Source organism: Apodemus sylvaticus, chromosome 19 (assembly GCF_947179515.1).
Source record: "Apodemus sylvaticus chromosome 19, mApoSyl1.1, whole genome shotgun sequence".
Taxonomy (NCBI): domain Eukaryota; kingdom Metazoa; phylum Chordata; class Mammalia; order Rodentia; family Muridae; genus Apodemus; species Apodemus sylvaticus.
In genome coordinates this window covers 20515722-20540735 of record NC_067490.1, presented here as the reverse complement: position 1 = coordinate 20540735, position 25014 = coordinate 20515722, and the positions used below count along the sequence as shown (strand labels likewise).

At 44.0% G+C, this 25014-nt stretch overlaps 1 protein-coding gene across 1 annotated transcript in view; it reads right to left on the bottom strand.

Moving 5' to 3' along the window:
- Reep3 (receptor accessory protein 3) overlaps nt 1-25014 on the bottom strand; it is a 90286-nt gene that overhangs the window by 43140 nt on the left and 22132 nt on the right. The window contains exon 2 of the mRNA XM_052163911.1: nt 12265-12337. Coding sequence (XP_052019871.1) covers nt 12265-12337 — 73 coding nt within the window. The remainder of the gene's footprint in view (nt 1-12264; nt 12338-25014) is intronic.

Sequence of the window (25014 nt, the reverse complement as noted above, 5' to 3'; positions counted from 1 at the left end):
GTTGTCGTTAAAAGTTTCTTTTCTTTTTCTTTACCATTCTGATTGCCAAAAGGAGGACCCAAGTTAAGCTAAAACCTGTCTGAACAGGTTCCCCACATTCCCTAGGTGTTGTGTGTCCTTCGAGCTGTACCAGGTTGTTGGGAAACACTGGATTGGTCTTAGGGGGAATCTTCAGGAACAGCTCCGGGTTTCACGCTCTTTAAGTACCTTCTGCAATGTTCTGTCAGTCTTCCTGACTACCTGAATCCCACCGCCAAAAGCTATGGACTTGGAGTCCAAAACCACGGAAGAACGTCAGTGTCTTAGCATTCAAAAGACAAGTACTGGTATCTGTGTAGAAAAAAAAATGACTGCCTAATTAATGTGACCTTCAGCTGAAAAGAAAACCGTCAGTTGAGGTTAGGAACTGTCTCATTAAAAAATTATAAGATTTTTTTTTCATTTTACAAGTATGTGTGTTTTCCCAGTGTGAACGTGACCTCCGTGTCCCGTGTACGCGCAGGGCAGGGATGCCCTGGAACAGGAGTTACAGGTGACTGTGAGCTGCCACTTGGGTCCTGGAAACCAAGCCTGGGTGAGTCTTCTGTAAGCAGCAAGTGCTCTTAATTTCTGAGCCACCTCTCCAGCCAACCCTGTAGATCTTAGTTTTTAAGAAGAAACTTTTCTGTAATAAAATTTCTTTTGTTTGTTTGTTTGTTTGTTTTTTGTTTTTTTTGATTTTGGTTTTTTCGAGACAGGGTTTCTCTCTGTATAGCCCTGGCTGTCCTGGAACTCACTCTGTAGACCAGGCTGGCCTCAAACTCAGAAATCCGCCTGCCTCTGCCTCCCAGAGTGCTGAAATTACAGACTTGTGCCACCCCCTCCCCTTTTTCCTTGACACTAACATCTAGCCCAAGCTTCCCTTCTTGTTTGTCAATCCTGGGCTAATCTCTCTACATTTCCTCTTGCAAGTGTTGCTGGGGTTGTTTTGAGATAAGGGCTACTACTAGTCCAAGCTGGTCTGGAATTCAGGCTTCGGCAGTCTCCACCTCCCACGGTTGAGACTCAGGCATGCACCACTGCACCATTACATCCAGGGTGTGCCGTAGCTTTATTAAGCTCGTGCAAGTGGATAATTCTTAGGAATACTAACTAGTTCCCTGAATTGTATTCTTTTTGCTTTATTATTTTAGTTTGTTCTACTTCCCTTATAGAGTAAGCTCATTAGATATCACAGACTTTCCTCTTCTGGCTTCTCAAGCGCCAGGATTATAGGTGTGCACTACAAAGGCATAGCTTCAAAGGCACACCTTTTAAATATATATTACATATATTATATGTATATATATAATACCTTGTATATTATATATGCATATAATACCTTGTATATTATACATGTAAATAATATATATACATTGTTAGTCAATATTTCATTTGTCTTCCTTTTTAAAAAAATGCTTCAAAGCTATCAACTGAAAAATATAAACTGTGATGTTTATCACTATTTCAGACTTTTAGTCAGTCGACTACATACTTGTATTCTCTCTCTCAGATCCTGATTTGTTTTCTCCTGGTGGGGAGGTTATGGTTTCTGAACAGAACCGGTGTAGGATGGGGAGGCTGAACACTGGCTGCCTTAGAATATATTTCTCCCTGAAGTGAGGGCGGAGGCAGCAGGGTTTCTTTTTTTTTTTTTTTTTGGAAGTTGGAGCTTTTGTGATTTTTTTTTTAAAATCCATCACTAGGGATTAGGGTGGAGGTGGCTAGGCCTGTCTCCAACTACTTAGCAACATTTCCTTTAATGGAAACGACTGTTTCTGTCTCCGCTTTTGAGTCCATTTCCACTGACACTACAGTTGGTAATGTAATGTTCTGCCCCCACATGAGTGCGCCTCTAGGTGTAGTGTGACTGCTAGGACTTCTCTGTCCACTTTCCCAAGCAGTTTCTCTGGGAGCCAGGACAAGGCTGTAGCTCCAGGAGCGTGGGAAAGCTCAATTTACTTCACAAAGGCCAAGAGTTTCACTAATTGGCATTCTAAATCTGTAGGAGCAACTATCTTGGGTCCTCTGCGAGAGCAGTTAGTGTTCTTAACCTCTGAGCCAACTCTCGGGCTCCAGTTACAGAATCTTCTTCACGCATAACAGTTGCTTAGGCTGTGGCTGTTGTAATGACCCCACAGTGGTCATGAAATTGTTCTTGGAAAACTTGAGCATAAGATATTTGATTATGACAGTATCAATGATGTCAACAGAGAAGATATATCTGTATCTATCTTCATAGAAACAAATCAATATATATATTGATATGTTCTATGCATAAGTAAACCCCTCACATCAAAATCAGTTTGCAAATAACTTTCCCATAATTCAAATAGATTCAGTTCACTGAAGGATAAAGGGCTGTCCCACATTTATTGACACCGACTTAATGTGATGAAATCTAAGTTTATAAAGTAGGGCTGTAGTGGTGCACCCCTTTAATCCCAGCAGTAGGGAGGTAGAGGCAGGCAGAGCGGAGCTCTATGAGTTTGAGGCCAGCCTGGTCTATAGAGTAAGTTCCAGGACAGCTGGGGATACATAGAGAAACCCTGTCTAGAAAAAACAGAACAAAACCAACCAACCAATCAACTAACCAACCAACCCCCCCCCCCCAAAAAAAAAAAAAAAACTTAGTTCACTGACTGGGGTGTGGCTCAATGGCAGGTTCTTATCTAGTGTATTGAGACCTTGGGTTTGAGCCTCAGGCCAGCAAAAGTAATACAAATAGGAAAGCAAACAAAAACCTAGATTCACATGCTTGTCATGGTTAACGCGCAGGTTCAGTCCTAGCATTTGGAAGGCAGAGGCAAGAATGGCTCTGTGAGTTTGAGGCCAGCCTGGTCTACACAGTGAGTTCCAGGATAAGCAGGACTACACAGGGAGACTCTGTAACAAAAGCAAAGCAAAGCAAAACAAAACAACCCAAAACCAAGACTTACAACTAAAGGTATTCATTCTAGCAACTCAATTTAAAACTAATTTTCAAGGGCTGAAAATAATAGCACCTATTACTTTAGACCCATTTTCTATCAAATCATACTTACTAAGTGTCTCATTGATACTACAGAAGAGTGGTTCTCAACCTTCCTAATGCTGAGACCCTTTAATACAGTCCCTCATGTTGTGGTGACCTCACAACCACACAGTTATTTTCATTGCTACTTCATAACTCTAATCTTGCCGTTATGAATCCTTATGCAAATATCTGACATGCAGGATATCTGATATGTGACCCTCATGAAAGGGTCTTGACCCAGAGGTTGGGAAACGTTGTCATAGTATTTGGAGGCAGAGTGATAGACTAATTCAACAACAACAATGCTATTACCAAGCCAATGTGAAAATCTGGGTAAAGATGTTGGAATATACACGTTTCAGAGAGAGGCCTCTGAAAAATGTTATTAAAACAATGAAATCACTTACTCTGTGTGTGTGCATCTGTGTGTTTGTGTGTCTATATGTGTGTGTTTATGCACATGCACATGCTAGTGAACTTGTGGAAGACAGAAGAGAGCGGGTGGGAACGGATGCTCTCCTCTCACAGAGTGGGTCCCAGAAAGAACTCAGGCTTCGGGCACAGTAGTTGAGCTTTTTTACAAGCTGAACCATTTGTAACAACCTATTATCTAAAAGTAAGAACTGAAAGTAGATCAGACTGTGCGTGGTGGTACATGCCTGTTGTTTCTGCTAAGGGAGATTGAGGCAGGAGAATCAGAGTTTGAGGCTAGCCTGGACAACATTTTAGGAGAACACGCCTCCCTCCCCTCCTTGCCAAAAGTGTCCAACAGAATGCAAACAAACAGATAAGCATATGGATGATAAAAAATAATTTTCTTTAAAAAAAAAAAGCTCTCCTTAATCAATAAACTTTTTTAAAAAACGATTTATTTATTTATGTATATAAGTTCACTATCACTGTCTTCAGACACACCAGAAGAAGGCATCGGATCCCATTACAGATGGTTGTGAGCTACCATGTGGTTGCTGGGAATTGAACTCAGGACCTCTGGAAGAGCAGTCAGTGCTCTTAACCACTGAGCCATCTTTCCAGCCCCATCAATAAACTTTCGACACAAATCTTTGACCCAAATGAGGTATCACTATAGTTGTTGTTATATCGAGTGTCATGATCAAATCCAGAGCTTTGTCCACACCAGGAAAACATTCTAACAATAAAGCTCGCTACATCCACATCTATTCCCTAGGATGAGCATCTGGATTCCCAGCACGACGGACCCAGAACACTCGTGTAGGTCAGTGGGATTCTGTGCCTCCTTTACTAGGTAGAAGGTGCTGGGAACAAGGAACACAGCTCTTTAGTATGATTTCCCCTTTAGCTCCACCCCAGAACTACAGACAGCTGAGGCTGCCACAGTGAACGACACGCACCCTAGAGCCAAGCCCTGGTCCTTATACTCATTCCTATCACCTCCACAGTCAGTTAAAAATGAGGTCATGTTCGAAACTCAACAGAAGTTTAGAGTCATTTCTGGGCCTTTTAACAAGCCGTCTCCCAAAGGCCTGTCCCTCCTTTGTTCCTTGTTCACAGAAAAATCTCAGGCCCAAACATCTGATTTTAACTTTCAAGTATTGTTTAGCTAGTCTTTTCCTTGCTGTGCTCGCCAACATTCTTAGAATCAGAAAACTGGCTTCCTAGAAAAGCTACAGCAATTACACACGATTTGGAAGTAAACACTCTTATATTTTTGAATCGTAAGATCTATGAGCCTGGAAAACTTTGCAGAAACCCTATTAAATCTCCAGTAAACTTGCATTTCAATTACGGCAAGGCTGTGAGCAGCGTCTAAGTAGGCCATATCAGCCACACCATACAGGAAATTATATCCCAGGAAAGCTCTGCTTTTAGAAATAGGCAAAGGAAGAGAGGAACGCTGCCAAAACACACAGCGCTCTCCCGTTTGTTTTGATTTGCACACGGCATCTGTTTTATCAGGTGCAACCTGCCATTGGCAGGCTTTGGGGGGAATGGTAGTCGTTAGGATGGGAAGAAGTAAATTAGCCCAAAATGTTTGCTTTCAGAACGTGCTTTTGAAGTAGATATCAGCAGAATTTAGGTCAGGACTACATCTCACAAAGACACAGGGTTTGGGGATAAGTGTTAAGAATGGGCTTGTGTGTGCCCTCCGCCCGGCAGAATCCAAGCTGAGGAAACAGATTGGTCCCCCCGGGAACACACACAGGCTCTTGCAAGCACAGGGTAGCATTCTGCAAGCACGGAGAAGCCAGCTTTCCTGTCTTACTAGCTCATTTATTCAAAAGTTCTGACTAATTACTCGATACCAACCAACTATGTTCCAGGTACAGAATAGTACAATTAAAGTAGGCCAAACCCTTCCTACATAAGAGGACAGACATTAAGAGATACAGTATCAGACAGCATAAAGAGATATTGAGATAAGAACATAGACTTGCAAAGAGGTTTACTACTGCTAAGAAACTTCCTCAGGGGGAAAAAAACCAAAGGGAATAATCTACAGATCTGCCAAACATGGCAGGACCAGTTTTAAAGGGATGGCTATGTTTGGTAAAATTCAGGTGAACACAGGAACACTGTATGAATGCCCTGCTCCTCCACACCTCCCACCCCTGAGAAAATAAGGGCTGTTGAGATTTTTTTTCCCCCTTCCAATGTTTACAGAACTTTCAAAAACTTTCTAATTTTTTTCTTGGTTTTTTCAACACAGGGTTTCTCTGTGTAGCCCTGGCTGTCCTAGAACTGGCTCTGTAGACCCGGCTGTCCTCGAACTCAGAGATCTGCCTGCCTCTGCCTCCCAAGTGGTGGGATTAAGCCAGAGCCAGCCCTACCTAATTTTTTTGGTTGTGAGCCTAGCCTTTAATGGGTGAGCCATCTCTCCAGCCCCTGTCTAAAATTTTCACCTCTCAGTTCACAGTTGATCTGAGAGCTTAGAGGTCCTGTCTCAAGGCCCCATTATAAAAGAGCCAAATCACTGTGGTCCCCAAAGTATAATTAATCCCAAGAAAGGTCACTGGCTGGCAGTAAAAGCTGCCTTCAATGTTTATGTGAAGCCAGAACGTCACCTATGTTAAAAAAAACTTTTAAAATATTTATTTACATTATTGTATATGTATGAATGTTTTGTCTGATGTGTATTGTATGTGCCTGGTGCTCTTGGAGTTCAGCAGAAGTTACTGGTTTGCTTGGAATGGAATCGTGATGTGAGCTATTGGGAACAGAACATAGGTCCTCTGCAAGGGCAGGGGCCTTCTCTGCAGTTCCATCACCTGAGCCTGTATCAGGAGCACTGCCAGGGTTGGGCGTGGTATGTACTCCCTCCCTTTAACCCCAGGACCTGGGATGCAGAGGCAAGTGGATCTCTATGAGTTCAAGGCCAGTGGGGTGCATACAGAAAGTTCCAGAACAGCCAGAGCTACACAGAATTCTGAGTCTCAACCATGACGATGATGAAGCAACAATGGCAGCACTGTAGAACAGAGAGACCAGAACATTAGAAACCTAAGAGCTCTGGGGTGGACCCATGCTGTCTTACAAGGTCCTCGAGGGTCAATGGACAGCAAGCACGAGTGTGGATATTATTGGACTTGGCAGAATGCTGCCTCCTTTACTGGGAATAGATACCTGTTTTAATACCTACAAAATTAAGTATATTAGGCTATATGATAAAGAGAAAATAAGGTGGCAGATGGAATTAAGGCCGAGGAAGGACAACTTCAGATGGGCGCCTCCCCTCGCCCCCAGTCGTTCATGAAGTATCATGCAAGAGAAAGGAGGAGGCAGAAGGCTAAAAGCCCAGTGCTGGCAGCATCCAAACATCTCCGCCCTGAGCTCTTGGCTGCAAAGACACAGGGACTGAGGCTGAAGCCAAGGAATGTGGGCAGCTTCCAGCTCTCAACGACAGACCTGCCACGGGGCCCAGAGCCTCCGGTGGGAGCACAGCCAAGGGGACCCATTCCACATTTCTGAACTCTAGGGATGTCTGGGATTAAATATTTTGTGGCTTTCCTTGGTCTAGAGTAGTGTGGTGGCTGGGACGAGCATATATACATGGTAATATGCAAAAGTGCTCTGAAATTCGTGGAGAATAGCTAAATACTCATGCCTTGTTCCAGGGAACGCACGCACTGGACCTCAACCTTGGTTTTTGAGAGTCTTGCTGTGAGACAAGTGAGTGACAGGTCTTCAGTGATGTATTATATTCCTTCCTGGTTCTGTTGTGCCAGGAAGCGTTTGTGAACCCCAAAAGACCACCGAGGAGCCGTTTCCCACGTCTCTTTATTACAAGCTCTGGTTTGGGGTCTCCTCTAACCCAACCCTGCCACAGGGAGACAGGAAGGGAAGGCAGAGCAGCCTCGAACCCTCAGCAGGACAAGGTTTCATAGGAATGTCGGCAGCAGCGGCGGCGGCGGCGGTGGCGGCGGCGGCGGCGGCGGCGGCGGCGGCGGCGGCGGCGGCGGCGGCGGCGGCGGGGTGGGCGGGGGTTGGGCGGGAGGGGGGCACATGTATCTTGGCAAGTATCTAAGTGAATGTCTATTGTAAGCTGACAGGTGGGTGCTCTGAGGTAAGACAATCACAAACGATCTGCAAGTACATCTGAAACAATCGGACTAATCTTTGATTACCTGTTGCAAGGAAGTGGCTAGGGAGTGGCTCAGGCCAAGGACGAGGCCCGCAGTGGGGTCCTTCCTGGTACGCAGGTGTAGCCTGGGTTCTGTAGCAGGTTAAATTCTCTGGGTTTTTTTTTCTTTTTCTTTTAGATGGAGGCCAGTCCCAAGACAGACTGGGCTTAGCCTCTCAGTTCAATGTCTGTTCACTTTTATCACTCGCTGTATTTTCAAAACAGGAGTTTTGAATTTAATGGATTCTGTTATGCAGGTTATTTTTAGCACACATGGGAGACTTAAAGTTTCAGAAGCATGTTATCTTACATGTTCAAATAGCCCAATCAATAATAAAAATCTGAGTGTGTTATTAAGGGAACAGATGATGTTACGCTTTTCAAGTGGAGCCGGGTGTGGCGGCACACACCTTTGATCTCAGCACTTGGAATAGAGAGGCAGGAAGATCAGGTGTTTAAGGCCAACCTCAGCTAGCTACTTAGTGAGAAAGAGGCTAGTTTAGGCTACTTGAAACCATGTTTCTAAAAGAAGAAAGAAAAGAGAAAAGGAAAGAAAAGAAAAATATAATACAGAAAAACTGATGCACAGTGAAAGTGGAGTAATTGTTTTATAATCAGATCAACCTCTAAATAACCAATTTTTTAGCATTCATTTATACATATAGGTAATTTATTTGTGCTTCCCTAATACTTTTATATTCTTTTTGTTTGTTTGTTTTGTTTTTGTTTTTTTTTCAAGACAGGGTTCCTCTGTATAGCCCTGGCTGTCCTGAAACTCACTCTGAAGACCAGGCTGGCCTCAAAATCAGAGATCTATCTGCCTCTGCCTCCCAGAGTGCTGGGATTAAAGGTGTGCACCACCACCGTCCGGCACTTTTATATTCTTATTGCTGTGTAGTTTGCTTTAGTCTGCCTATCTACCTTCCCTCCTGTCTATCTACTTAACTACTTGACTCTATCTACCTACCTACCTATCTATCTATCCATCCATCTATATATCTATTATGTATGTATGTATCTGTATGTATCTATCTATTATGTATGTTTGTATTTATCTATTATGAAAATATGTATTATCTATATGTATTTATAATGTTTATATGTAAGTATGTATGTATGTATCTACCTACCTACTTATCTATGTATCTATCATGTATATATGTATCTGTATGTGTCTATTTACCTACCTTCCTATGTATCTACCCATCCATCCATCCATCATCCATCCATCCATCCATCCATCCATCCATCCATCTGCGATAGTGAGTCTGTGCCCATCTACCTACCTACCTATCTGCCTGACTTGTCAATCTACCAGGAACAGGGCATCTATCTATCTGGATGTCTACCTATCTGTTTTCTATTTGAGACAAATAGAGTCTGTTCATTCTGTCATCCAGGCTAACCTTATGTCTTCAGTGATTCTCCTGCCTCATCCTCAGAGTGCTAGCACTGCAGGCCTGGGCTTCTTCAACAGGCCCTGGAATGCTTTAAAGGTGCGATGCGATGAGCCCACAGCTGAAAGCCAGGCCACCAGGTTCTACAACTGTGCAGTCAGCTAGAGTCAGAGAGCCGGCCCACTGAATACACACAGTGAAGGAGCTTTCACACTTGCTAAGCTCTGGCCAGCAGCATAGTCTCCATGGCTCACATTCCCAGGGCACTGTACAGATAAGGGGTCATTGGGACTTTGTCACCACTGGAAAGAGGACTCCAAGTAAAGAATCACACAGCTGAGCGGCACTTCACGTCCATAGAAACAGATAATAATCGGTGGTGCACTCCAATTTCTCTGGGGGTTTTGCATCTTTGTTTGACTAGTGGCTCATTTCCATTGTATTTTTACAAAAGTAATGGCAAATGACTTCCAGGGGAAACAAAGACAAACCAGCTCATCCCCAGGGACACAAAACACCAAGCAAACATAACCAAGCAGGTCCTTCACCGCACGCAGCCTGAGAAATGCTGGAAACGGAGAGCGAGTGTTGTCTTAAAAACGAATATAAGCCAGTGGTAGAACACGGCACTTGAAATATTTATTACAGCACCTATTGAAATATGCCCCTTCGAGCTACTTATAAAATGAATCTAAATTAGTATGACTTAATACACTTCCATGTCTTAAGACGATTTTCCCAGTCCTGGATCCAAGAGATCTATATCATAAAAGGATTTAAAAACTCGAGAGCTCACCCACCTAACTTCTTTACCTCTCATAAACATATTCCGCCATTATCACTGCGGTGTGTGGGTCTATGCACACACGCACGTCATTACAAAAACCGGCCTTATGTGAAAGAGAAACGTGACTATAAACGTTGACTAGATTCATTACAAAAGTCCCAGCCACTGGCTCTATGCAACCTCAAATACCTGCAGAGAGACTCAAGGATCAAGCCTGGATTTCTGATCTTTGTGATCACACGCAGTGCTGGATGACAAGGCTGCCATCCAAAGTCCTTACAAAGAACCAGTTATACACCTCTGGGAGCCCAAAACAGGCACTTAGACAGATGCTCACACGGGCATGTCTGTGCCAGCGTTATTCGTAGGAGCCAAAAGACAGAAGCAGAACAATTCAGATGTCTGTCAGCGGAGGAGCAGATAAACAAGCCATTGTTTGGCTTTGCCAAGACAATGGAGCACTGTTCCAACCATCAGGACACACGGAACACGGAAACATGCAAAAACACGGATGGACCTAGAACACAGCTCGGGCAGCCGAGAGAAGCCAATCCCAACAGGTCACTCACTCTAAGATTCCATTTAAGGGAACGTCTCCAGGGAGAAGTGGGTGGGGGAGGGGTGGCCGCCTAATAGGGCCTCCGTTTCATTTTAGATTGAGGAGAGCTGGACGGATATGGTGTCTGTTGTCTGCTGGGCTCTGTGCAAGTTCCGATTGCTCATTTTTGAAATGGATATTCTGGCTCCCTCAAACAGATTTTTTTTTTTTTAAAGTGCCACAGTTATTGATGTGAGCTATCTCAGTCCTGGCTGCTTATTTCTTTTGATTAACGGCCCAAAGTACACATTTGTTACTGTCTGGAAATGTACTAAGCCTACGCCAGGACTCACAGGCAATGAAGTGTATGCTAACACTCTGTCACACTGGGTGGATGAGGCGTCAGCTGGCTGGTGTGAAGGCCTGAGGTTAGAGCCCTCAAACAACATAAAAAGGGCGTGGTGGCACATGCTTGTAACCCCTGAACTGGGGAGACTGGGAAGGAACTCCTGGCTCCTTGGCTCCCCAGCCTAACTGTACCAGTTAGCTACAGGTTCCTAGACTACCTTCAGCCTCCATATGCATGTGCACCAAGGTGTATACACACAGACACACACACAGGCACACACAGACATACATCATTCATACACACACACATACACACACTCATACATACATACACTCATACACATACATCATTCACACACATATACACACATATCACACACACACATACACACATCATTCATATACACACATATACACACATCATTCATATATACACATGTACACACATCATTCATACACACACATGTACACACATATATATTCATACTCACACATACATCATACACACATACATCATACACACACATATATTCATACTCACACATACATCATTCATACACACATCATTCATACACACATACACACACTCATACACACATACACTCAAACACATACATCATTCACACACACATACACACAACATCATACTCACACACATATACACACATCATTCACACACATACACACAAATAAATGCACATCATTCATACACACACAATCATACACACATATCATACACACACTCACACACATCATTCATACATACACACATACACACATGTACACACACCATTCATACACACACATCATATACACACACATTCATACACACACATCATACACACACACACACACACACACACACACACACACCCATGCACACCCATACACACACACACACACAGCCAAAACAAAATAAAAAAAACTATTATGAAAAAAGTTTGCGCCAGGCAGTGCTGCACACTCCTTTAATCCCAGCACTTGGGATGCAGAGGCAGGCAGATTTCTGAGTTCAAGGCCAGCCAGGTCTACAGAGTGAGTTCCAGGTCAGCCAGGAATATATAGAGAGATCCTGTCTCGAAAAACCAAACCAAACCAAACTCCCCCAAGAAAAGAAAAAAGAAAAAAGAAAAAACTTTGCATCAAGCCTGCAATAATCAACAGGGGTGGGGCAGGGGTGTGCTCAGTCAAAAGTTCAACCAGAGCCATGAAAGTAGAGGCTTTGCACAACGAGATACACTCTCAGCACACATGTAAAATCGCAAAACTGGCACGCTGCAACCTTTCCTCTAACGCACCTAAGCAGGCACACAAACCTTAGTCTGCTGCGACTCAGGCCATTAGGAGCCCTCCACTGCTCTCGGGAACTCTGAACTCCAGGTACTGAAGGAAGCCATTTGTAGCTTTATTGTCAGTTAAAAATGTCATTTTAAAAGATGATTATTTCCACAACACTCCTATCATCTTTAGACCAAACCCACCAATCTAATTCTCTAACACAGTGGTGCCTTCCCAAGGTTTGTGTTCACACCAAATGGGAACCACGGAAACGCTACTTACATATTCCTTGACATTTTTCGTCTTCACGGCTTTGTAGGAATAGTACGCCGGATAGAGCATTCCAAACACCAGCCTGAAAGGAAAAATCCGATTAATTTGATACAGCGGTGCTTCTTAACAGTTCGAGATTTAACTCAGGAGACAAGTAAGGATGGTAACATTCAGATGTCTGCAAAGTCACCCAGAAACCAAGTCTACCCAGAGAAGCAAAGTAAAAAATACATTTTTAAGCAAAAAGGCCATTTTTAACAATTTAGATAGCAGCTACATGGTAGTAAAAACTTTGCTTTTGGGGGAAAAAAGTTTTTAAAGTATCTTTTTCTCATCACCTCCCCAAATATATGTGTGTGTGTGTATATAGTTTTTTTTTTCACTGCAGAACAGTAAAAAAAGAAAAAGTAGGAAATCAAAGGTAAAAATCGTCCCATCCCCAGCAGCTGGAGAGAATCCTACTTTTATTATTATAGAAAGTTCACATTCTTTCATCTGTAGATAGCAAACTCAACACACATACAATGTTGTGGGAAAACAAAAACAAACCAAAACAAACTTCACAATTGAAACTACCAGGTCAAGCAGTGCTGGCTTTTACATATGACAGAAATGTGGCTGGGCGGTGGTGGCGCACACCTGTAATCCCAGCACTCTGGGAGGCAGAGGCAGGCGGATTTCTGAGTTTGAGGCCAGCCTGGTCTACAGCCTGAGTTCCAGGACAGCCAGGGCTACACAGAGAAACCCTGTCTCAAAAAAACCAAATCCAAAAAACTAGGCATGGGATGGGGGCTGGATCTGAGAGGACTCGACTCAAGAGGGAGAAGCAGGGTAGTGTGTGTGTGTGTGTGTGTGTGTGTGTGAGAGAGAGAGAGAGAGAGAGAGAGAGAGAGAGAGAGAGGATCAAAATACACTGTACAAATGTGTGAAATTCTCAAATACCTACCAAATATAACTCTAAGCATTTATAAAATTAAATTACCAACAGGACTGGAAAGCACTTAAGATCAGTAAGCCCACAGGGAAAGGGTAGACAGATATGTCAGGAGAGAAGAGGCCTTCCAGTTAATTGCTGTGTTCCCAATCCGAAGCTTGTCCTAGAAGGTCGCTCAGGACTATTATTCCCAGTGTCGCAGATTCCCAAAGTATTTATAAACGCTGGTTACTCTGTAAGTGTTTGGCCTTGCACACAACACCGTGGCAAACAGTTCTCTGAAATGACACTTCCTGAAGCAACCTTCACCTACTTCAAAATACCTCCAGAGGGATGACTTCATTCTATGTTCTTATATAATCCAATCATATCTGATGAGAAATTATGCCAGATAAAAAGAAGATTAACAAAATGACCATAATTATCGATAATTAACATTAATGGCAACTAATAATAATATAACAATATCCCGAGTTAGTACTGATTTTTTCAAGTGTTTACTAGTATTTTTTTCCCCCAGAGACAGGGTTTCGCTGTGTAACCCTGGCTGTCCTGGAATTCACTCCATGAACCAGGCTGGTCTCAAACTTAAAGGTCTGCACTTCCACCACTCCCTGGTGTTATTTGTATTATTTTTAAACAGCCCTTTTATCTTAGAGTTAAGGTTTACAGAAAAGTTAGAAAGCATACAAATACTTTCTATATATTCCACACACAGTCCTCCCATCCCCCCAGGATTATCTTACAGTGGGAGCCTGGGCTTCCTTTGTTTTCACATAGCAGGCGTCCTAGGCTCCAAGCTCCCAGTAAGCACAGCACAGTGTGCTCAGAGGGCTTCACAGCTCTCTTTAGCCTGGACATTTCGTACTTTCCCTGGTGCTAGAAGGTCATTATGACAGTTTTGAGTACTGGTCAGGTGTACTGGTCAGGTGCACGGTAGGATGTTTCTCTATCCAAATTTGATGCTCCTCTCGCCATTAGCCAGAGGTATGGGTTTTGTGGAAGAAACCCCAGTGGCCAGGTAGCATTGATATCATACTTTATCTAGGGCACATATGATCAACAGAAATCAGTGCTTGTGCTAACCTTGACCAGTTTCATGTTTTGCTTTTTTGGTTTTTTTTTTTTTTTTTTTTTTGGATCTTTTTTTTTTTTCCCCCCGAGACAGGGTTTCTCTGTGTAGCCCTGGCTGGCCTGGAACTCACTCAGTAGACCAGGCTGGCCTCGAACTCAGAAATCCACCTGCCTCTGCCTCCCAGAGTGCAGGGATTACAGGCGTGCGCCACTACCGCCCGGCTGATCAGTTTCCTGTTATGTCAGATTTTGCCACTGTAAAATTTTGTTTCATTTCTTTGTAGAGAGGGTTCTTTTTTTTTTTTTTTAAGTTTATTTATTTACTTATTACATGTAAGTACTCTGTAGCTGTCTTCAGAAAGTCCAGAAAAGGGAGTCAAATCTCATTATGGATGGTTGTGAACCACCATGTGGTTGCTGGGATTTGAACTCAGGACCTTTGGAAGAGCAGTCAGTGTTCTTAACTGCTGAGCCATCTCTCCAGCCCCTGTTTCATTTCTTAAGATGGAGGTCTTGTTACATAACCCAGGCTAGTCTTGCTATGTAGCCCAGGCTGGCGTTGAGCTTGCAATCTTATGTCTCTGCCTCTAACTCCCAAGTGCCCATGTTAGATAGATGCATGCTATCATGCCTGGCTGAGACAGGACTATTTTTATTTCTTTTAAAAGATTATTTTTTTAAAAGTGGGTGCATATGTGTGTAGGTGGACAAAACTAAAGGTGTACCACTAAAGTGGGGAAAAGGCACAGTGACCTCTGGAGCTGAAGTTACAGGAGGTTGTGAGTCACACCAGATTTGGTCCCTGGGGACCAAATTTGGGTCCTCTGCAAGAGCAGAGAGGGCTTGTGACTGCTGAGCCACCTCTCTCTCTAGCCTGCCTTTATCTCTTTTGAACCTGGGGCCTTTTGCAAGTTCTTCACCACTGAGCTATAGTCCTGGGTGATGAGTCTGCCTTTCTTTGAGTAAATATTTACATTTCTATTTTTAGTTCGCTCACAGCTTTTATACATGCTTATTTCGAGCGGGTGCTTTCCTGGTGGCTTCCTCAGGCCTTGGTTTGTGGCTTCATGTCCTTAGGTCGGAAGGGAAATGGCAAGTTCTCTCCTGCTGGGGATTTTATCTTCAGCAACTGGACCATCTCTGCCTTACCATCTCTGTTGGACCATCTCTGGACCAACAGAGCCAGGTGACTGCCACCTACCAGGAGAACTGACTCACAGTCTCTGGTTCTGGGATTTTGTTTTAGCCATACCACAGAGCCCAGGGCTTTTAGAATATGATCAAACTTTCTAGAATATTGAGTACAACTAGCCAAGGGTCATGCAGAGCTCAATTCCCAGGGTAGCCATCTGTCGGCCCCCACTGTGTGTGCAAGGAACAATCCTGTGGGAGTACCCACCACAGTTGTACTTTAAATAGTCACACGCACACACTACACTCATGCTGCATTTCACTTTGGATTGTGCAGACCATCAAGGCATTGTCTTTCTCCCATAATCCAGTGTGTGAAATATAATCCAGTATGTGGCAACAGAGTCCCCAAGGTGGACGTCACCAAGGCCATCCTGGTTCCTCTCTGCACAGGTCCTTCACGTCCTACCCCTAGATCATCCAATCTGTCCCTAGGCCTGACACCTTTTCCTTGGTGACAGGAGATCTGTCGATTTTCCTGCATTATTTTCCAATCTCATAGTTCTCACACTCTCATTGTCTCTCTCTCTCTCTCTCACACACACACACACACACACACACACACACCAACAGCAACAGCAACAACAACAACAACAACAACAAAATCTCACAGACAGTAATACACAGGGCTCATGCCATGCAGCTGACATTTTGGCTGGTCCCAACATATCCCTCTGTGTCCCAGAAGGGGGCTTTCTTAGTGGACCCGCCACACCAGTGCTCAGGGATGACCCTTGCAGAGCGGCCTCTGTGGGAACTCCTCAAAGTATAATTGAAGACCACGGTCTCATGGAAACCGTCTGTTCCATCATGGATCCTCAGGACGCCTCCCGTATTCCCACTCCGATCGTGGGCACAGCTCCCTGCCTGGCCTGCGACTCGTATATCCTGTATATCCTTAGCTTTTGTTTCCCCAACCCTTCAACACTTCCTCTTCTTTTCTGTCTTATTCTTGCTTAATTAAATAACATACTTCCTCCGCAGCTTCTACCTTCTTATACAGACCATCTGAATTATGGGCATTCTGGGTTTTACGGAAATCTTGGCCAGACTTTTGTCATCCTGCTTTTAGTACAATAATTTTAGGTAGCGTGATGTATTACTTAGCATACACTTGGCTCCCAAAGCAGATACCTTTCTCAAATATAGTAAATATTTGGTATTGATATTCTGCCTAAAGGTGCTTACTTAATTTTGTTTGCTTGAGATAGGGTCTCATTATGTGGACCAGGCTGGCCTCGAACTCAGATACCCATTTGCCTCTGCCTCCGAAATGTTGGGATTAAAGATGCCTGATTTGACCCTATTTCTTAACCTCTACCCTGACCAGAATAAACCAAACAAGCAAGCAGATTATCCCTAACACGTCTTCTTTGACGTAACAAAACCCAATATTGTTTCTCATTTGCAACTTGGGGAAAGAGTTGATATCTTTATAAATAGTAGGGTGGGTTTCAAGGACTGAGCCTCTGTTAACCTCATGAGTTACTACTGTCTAACATGAACATGGCTAGGTGACTTATTAGGAACATTAGTGATGTTTTCTAGGGGCTGTTTTGGAGGGAGGTGTTATTTCCTTAATGAGTGGGGTCTACTGTTAACGGCTGTAACCTGGGAGGTCGGGCACGAAGCCAAGGCGTGCAGAGTTATAAAATGAAACTACATTGTAGGAGACCACCTACAAGGCCAACTTAAGCTTTATAAAGGGAATATTTACTCCAGATAAAATTCACGTAGAAATTTAAATTTTTTTTAAAAAGTTATATAGGCAGAAAGAAATAGTTACTCATTTCCTTTTCATCTTATTTTCACTTAAGGAGTGAAAAGTTTGCCAAAATAGTCAAGATAGCCTACACTTCCAGTAAGGCAAAGTGGTCCCTTTAATTGTGTGGATTGAAAATGAACATGGTTAAACACCACCCCCACCCCCACCCACCCACCCCCACCCACCCATCCCCATCCACCCACACACACACCAACACCCTACCCCCACCCCCCCCACCCCCCCCACATACGCCCCCACCCTCCACCTCCCCCACAGGCTCTCACTGTTAGAAGGGAATGCCAATATTTACTTTACCAACAATACATAAAAATAAACATTGAACTGAAGGACTATTATTCTTAGCTATCCATGGCGATACACACTTGTAATCCTAGCACTTAGGAGGCTGAGGCAGGAGGATTACTGCAAGTTTGAGGCTGGACTGGGCTATCAGTCTCAAAAGACACAACAAACCAGCCAAACAAATAAGCATTAAAATAAATTTTAGATTAATTTTATGCATATGAGTGTTTTGCCTTCGTGTATGTTTGTGTTCTATGTGCATGTCTGGTACGCTTAAGAGGTCAGAAGAGGACATTAGATTCCCTGGGGTACAGTTGGGGTGTTTGTGAGCTGCTGTCTGGGTGTTGGGAATTGAACCTGAGTCCTCTGCAAGGGCAACAAGAGCTCTTAACTGCCAAGCCAACTTTCCAGATCCCAAACTAGTAGTTTTAAAAACAGGATAAACAGGGACTGGAGAGATGGTTTGGTGGTTAGGAGCACTTGCTGCTCCTGTAAGAGGACCCAGGTTTAGTTCCCAGCACCCACACCACACACCCACATGGCTCCAGTTATAGGGGGTCTGACCTCTATGGCACCAGGCGTGCATGTGGCATCCAAGTAGGTAACATACTTATATACATAAAACAAATCTAAAATAATTTAAAAAGTAGAAGAAACATGTGGATTAAAATAGTCATGCCTAAAAAACAAGACCAATAAATAACTACAGTTAGCTTCAGCATTACACCCCCCATAAAACCCAAGTCACATCTCTAATACTGTAAGAGATTTCAAATCATAGACCATTTAAACTATAATAATGTGGAGTTCATGTGATGAGTCTCCATATGTCAATGTATAGTGTTACTTGGCAAATTCTTACTTCTGCTCCTTTCAGAGTCAAACAAACACATGGTATTTTATTATATTACAGGACAAGACTAAACAAACAAAAAACCAACAAGACTAGAGACTAACTAAAATGGTAGAAGTAATACCAAATAAACACAATAAAGTTCAGAATCAAAAGTCAGTCGGGAGGGTGGAAGACAGCAGCAGCAGGTTTGTCTGGATGAATTACTGCAATTAGCATCCACCCACCCACCTGCAGAAGGCAACAGGAAATGCAACACTGTTCCCAAAGCGCACTCAGCTTATCCTACAAAGGCTGTGTTGCCCGCACACAGATATACAGGAGCAGGGCTGACACACAGCAGAGGCTCTCCTCCAATAGACAGGCTGGACCTGGCCGGGCCAACTCCTAGTGGGCCTCCCTACAGCCCCATTCCTGTGGTAAGGACAGACCACTAGTTATTCACCACATTCGATTCTGTGGTGTCAGCTTGGCCTATCAGCCTCATACCAACAGCAGCTGAAGTTACAAGAGGGAGCTGCCTGTGACCAGTACTGCTGTGTTCCAAACCTTTATTCCTCCAGGAAGGCTCATCCTAGTATTGGATCAAATGTGACCATGGGTTATTATTATTATTATTATTATTAATTATTATTATTTAGCTCCCTTGGGAGAAAAAAGCCCAGAAACACAAGAGGGGCAGGGTCAAGGACAGGCAGTGTGTACGAGGCTTGCACCCTTGCATGTGAAATTGCAGTGTGTGTGTGTGTGTGTGTGTGTGTGAGGTTTCCTTTAGAATTCAGTAGCCCAATACAGTGTTTAGCATTTTTTTTAAAGATTTATTTATTTATTATATGTAAGTACACTGTATCAGACATCAGAAGAGGGTGTCAGATCTTTTTACAGATGGTTGTAAGCCACCATGTGGGTGCTGGGATTTGAACTCATGACCTTTGGAAAAGCAGTCGGTGCTCTTACCCACTGAGCCATCTCTCCAGCCCCCAGTGTTTAGCATTTTAAAAGAGTTCTTCTTTCTAGGGCTACATGATGCCTTTCTTTTCCATGGATTGCCAGGAAACCAAGACTCGAATCTGTTGCTCAGTTACATCAATTACGGCGGTTCATGGCACTGCATATTTATATTTTTACTTGTAAAACTTTCTTTGGTTTGCTCCTTTCGTCTCAGTCCTCATGCCTTTCCTCATCATATCCATTTGGTAAGATTTCTCCAGCTGGGCGGTGGTGGCACACACCTGTAATCCCAGCACTCTGGGAGGCAGAGGCAGGTGGATTTCTGAGTTCGAGGCCAGCCTGGTCTACAGAATGAGCTCCAGGACAGCCAGGGCTACACAGAGAAATCCTGTCTTGAAAAACCAAATCCAAAAAACAAAAACAAAACAAAACAACAACAACAAAAAAGATTTCTCCAAGCCTCCAAAAGAGCCCAGAGGCGAATACAGTTGAGATGTGCCAGTGGGTGTGGTTAAGCTTTTGGGTAACAGGTGACAGAACACTGGAGGGGAAGACACTTCCTCACAAGCATGGAGATCCCACCTTCAAGTCCCAGGACTCATAAAAAAGAGGGCTGTGCTGGTGAGTTTATAAGCTCAGCCCTGGGGAGGTGGAGGTGGGTGGGTAACTAGGTCTCACAGAGGTAGCCCAGGCCAGCCTAGAACTTGTTACATAGCTAAGCACGACCTTGAACAGTCATTCTCCTGGTCGGTCCTGGGTTTGTGGGTGTGTACCACTAACCTCCCTGTGTGTGTTGTGCTGGAGATCAAACCCAAGGCTTGGCAAGTTCTTTACCTACATCCTTGCAAGCATTCCCACAAGCTAGAGTTTACCGTGCAGAAGGAGGGAGGGCATGGAATCCCAGGCTACTTGCAAATTCCCAGCCAGTGAGAGGAGAGACTGTTTGTTGGTTTGTTGTTGTTTTGTTTGTTTGTTTTTGATACAGGGGTTTCTCTGTGTAACCCTGGCTGTTCTGGAACTCACTTTGTAGACCAGGCTGACCCCATGTGCTCCTGTGCTCCCTGTCTTCCCTGGAATCCAACATATATTTAAGAATTCTACTCATTATCTACTACACAACAGTAGCTTTCTGATTTTCTGCAGACTATTTTTCTCTCCCAGGGAAAACCTTTTTTTGTGGCGCTCCCTCCATCCGGACCCACGTCCGGCAGCTTCTGAGGACTGACCTGGGAATGAGAGACTTTCAGAAGCAGAGGTGGAGCACCTACAGTCTATATCTCCAACAGCGATGCGCGACAACATAGCGTTCACTCTCAGCTATAGTGAGCCGCCGGCCTGCTCACTCTTATTCTGGATTAAAACCGATTATGAAGAAACAACAGGCTGTCGGCATGGCAAGATGGGGTCAGTCCTAACTGGACTTATTAATAACTTTCTCTGAGAGGGTGTCATTTAACCAAAGCTGTCTCTAACTTGTGACCTTCCTGCTCAGCTTCCGTAGCGCTGGCATTACAAGTATGTGACATTATCCCTGGCTCTAAGGAGATGTAAAAATTTTCTTTTGAGATTTTTTTTTCCGGATTTGTTTTTTTTTTTTTTTTTTTTCCGAGACAGGGTTTCTCTGTATAGCCCTGGCTGTCCTGGAACTCACTCTGTAGACCAGGCTGGCCTCAAACTCAGAAATCCACCTGCCTCTGCCTCCCAAGAGTGCTGGGATTACAGTCGGGCACCACCACTGCCCGGCTGAGATTTTTTTGTTTTTAGTGTGTATGCCCTTGCTGTATGTTATATACCATGAATGTGCAGTGTCCTCGTAGGCTAGAAGAGGGATCCCCTGGGCTGACTGTAAGCTGCCATCTTCTGACCAGACTTCTAACGTAGCATGTTGTTTTGACTCTTGATTCTTGACTTACTTACACAAACTTAAGTTATTGCGACAAACTGGGCTACACGGGCAAACAGCAGTTTGAAAACCTTTAGGCAGGGGGGGTCTCTGTACCCCTGAAATTCACTCCAGGACGACCCCAAATCTAGGTCCTCCAGGTTTCTGTACCTCCATCTCCCAAAGGCAGGAATTACAGGTAAAAAATTTATATGGTGCTGAGGCTGGACCATAGCTGTGTGCCTGCAAGGCAAACCCTCTATCTACCAACTGAGCTACAGTCTCAGCTCACAACATAATAAATCTTTGAAAACAATCAATTTCTGCTTTCCTACAAACAATGATTAGCAGCCAATTCAAGGTCAAGTGGAACACAAAACCCTTGTTACAGTCCAGTGACCCCTGGTGAGTCACAGTACCATTGTTTTAGTGGCTAGTGAACGCATGACCCCCATCAAATCAATGTGTGACTTCTGTCCGTACAGAGATTTGTCGCCCCAAGTTTTCTGCTCAACTATAGTTAAAAGGCTATAACCTAAAAGAAAAACAGCAAAGGGGAGAAATGGGGTTCATGCAGAAGAGAATCTCCCTAAATACTGAGCAGTTCTAGCACGGACGGTCCATGTTTAAAACTGTTAAGAGCAGAAAGAGACAGTCCCATTCCTCGGGGAGACTTTGTACACATTATCAAGAGCTAAGGAGTTTGGAATTTTCATGTTGTCAGAGCTAAACTTAATTTTACGCGGCAGAGCTTCAGATTTCTACTCTAAAAGGAAAGGGAAAGCTAAAGGGAAAAAAAGAAAAGCCCACACAGCACAGCAGACTCCACCTTCCTCTCCAGTCCCCCTCCTTTGGCCATGCCCTCCCTCCTTCTGCACGGTAAACTCTAGCTTGTGAGAATGCTTGCAAGGATGTAGGTAAAGAACTTGCCAAGCCTTGGTTTTGATCTCCAGCACAACACGCACAGGGAGGTTAGTGGTACACACCCACAAACCCAGGACCGACCAGGAGAATGACTGTTCAAGGTCGTGCTTAGCTATGTAACAAGTTCTAGGCTAGCCTGGGCTACCTCTGTGAGACCTCACCTCAATGGGGCAAAAATGTAGGCGATGTAAATGTTACTGGGTTATTTCTACACAAGCAATGCTCAGAGAGATGAAAGAGTTTAGTATTGATGGATTCCTCCAGGGAGGGTTGACCCTGATGCAGAACATGGAGAGGGCTTTTCACTCTAAGACCTTTGCTCCCCCATACCGGAAGCAGAACCCAGACAAAAGTCTGTGTTACTTCACACCGTGCACGGCTCACGTCTCCCACGTGTGCAGATGAAAGCAGCATTTGGAAGGTGGATCTAAGCCATCCCAGTTGTAACCTGCTAACAGAAAATTGTCCTAAAGTGACCCGAACCCAGTTTTAAAGCTGCTCACTCAATCTGCCAGGGCCCATGTAGCTTTCAGTATCATTCATTATGTTCTCAGATTATCATTCATCGAGTTCTCAGATTCCGATCAAACTTGTTAGGCGGCAAAGACCTGAAGGGGTCACGGACTCCTCCTCTTCATCTGACCAACTCCTGACTCTTGAGTGAGTCTTTGCTCGGAAACTGCAGGCTTTATTTAGGTCCTTAAGCACAGGATCTGTAAAACCACATTTACCATTAACCTCCTGACTTAAAGAGCATTTAAGAGTTGAGTTGTAATCTAAGGTTTTTTTTTTTTTTTTTTTTTTAAAAACAAAACAAAACAAAACAAAAAAACACAACCAAACAAATACCAAACCAGATCTTGTAGAAAAAAAACAATCATATACAAACCAGTTTGAAATGTTGAGAAAATTTCCTTTCCTAAAATATACCTGACTATGCCAATAACGCGGAGCCCAGTAAGGCCAGCCACATGCAGGGGATTCGTGGTCTGCCGTTCACTACCTCCAACTTCCCAAAATGAAGTCAGGTCTAAAACTCCTGCCAACACCGCCCATAACACACTCATTCCCACTGCACTTCCCTTCGGTCCCTTCCTGTCAGCCCAGAAATCTCTGCTAGGAGTCTGCCAAGCTGAAGTGAACTTAGCAGTTTGTTTTCAGATCATCTGTTGTTGTCATCATCACCATCACCACCACTACCACCAGCATCCTCCTCCTCTCTCCTCCTCCTTCGTTTTTTCAAGTCAGGGTCTCTGTGTAGCCCTGGACATCCTGGAACTCATTCAGACATCCCCCAGCCTCTGCCTCCCAAGTGCAGGGACTAAAGGCGTGCACTACCACCAAAGCATCTTTTACTTCTCCTTTAGACAAAACCAATCACGGATGGCAAGGTGTGTGCCAGACTCTGCTGCACCCTCCCTCACCTATGACTGCACCCGCCGAGGGCTCGAAACCTTGATACCTTTGCCTTATTATTTATTGACTTGCACTGCTGGGGATCCAGTCTGGGGCTTACGGAGACCGGATCTCTGCTCGTTATACTGGTTCTCTAAGTTTCTCTACTTTTTATTTTTACTCTGTTGGAGTTGGTACCTTGCTGCCATAGTCCAGGCTAGCCCCCAGATCATGCTCGGACAGGGTGAACCTCCCGAGTACTTAGGGTGGCAGGCAAGTGTCCATTTACAGGATCTGGAAACCGAGGCGTTATATTTTTGTGTTTCTTAAACCACTTCCTTCGTTTCTTTCCCTCAGATCCTTCAAGTCCCTGCAATATCTCCTCCGAGGCAGTAATTTTCCCCACGCCACTCCCTATGGCTAGAACAATCTCCCTCTTCAGGTTGAGAGCCCCGCCTCCTCTCAAACTTACATTAATGGGGTTGAAAGGCTTGTTAGCCTCCTTTTGTAGGACAGACAATAGCACACATTTTGATACCAAAACATATCCAGAACACAGTGATCGGACACCACAAAGGCATATAAAAATGCTCTGGACATTTCCTTGAGCCAATTACCTGACAGAAGGACATAGAAGCATCTCCTTTAGTCCAAGAACACCAGGGAGATGGGTACCTTCTTTTCTGTCTTGCATAACTGAACAGAAAAAGAAATAAACAGGCCACAAGAACTATAGCACTATCTAATTTAATCCTGAGTTCAGTCACTGAGAAACCGGCCTGCTGGCTGGGTGACACAAAGTCCTCTCTCTTTGGGAAGCACTGTTCACGTGCCAGGAAGGGAAGTTTTGGATGACACCACACCATCGACCCTTGGAAGAAAGGGTACAGACTTCCCTAATCCTGACTTGGTTGGGCACCCCCATTTCATGAAAAAAAAAAACACAGAAAAAACCTTTAGAAGTATAGATAATAGGGGCTGGAGAGATGGCTCAGTGGTTAAGAACACTAACTGCTCTTCCAGAGGTCCTGAGTTCAATTCCCAGCAACCACCTGGTGGCTCACAGCCATGTGTAATGGGATCTGATGCCCTCTTCGGGTGTGTCTGAAGACCATGACAGTATACTCATATGCATAAAATAAATAAAAATATAATGAAAAAAGAAATATAGACAATAAATAGTAAATGTACATCAAAGTTCTTCCTTATGAGGGGTTTTCTATGCCAGTCTCCCAAACATAAGATTTAGACATTGATTTTACTTAACTTTAAAAAGTGATTTGTTGTCAGGGATGGTAGATGCTTTTAATCCCAGTGCCAGGGAGGCAGATGAAGGTTGACCTCTGAGTTCAAGTTCAGTCTGGTTATAGTACATTCTAGGACAGGGCTATACAGAGAGACCCTGTCTCACAAAACAAAACAGAAAGATTTGTTGTTATTGGCATGTACGTGTGTGTCTGTATTGGCTACCCCTAGAAGCCAGAAGT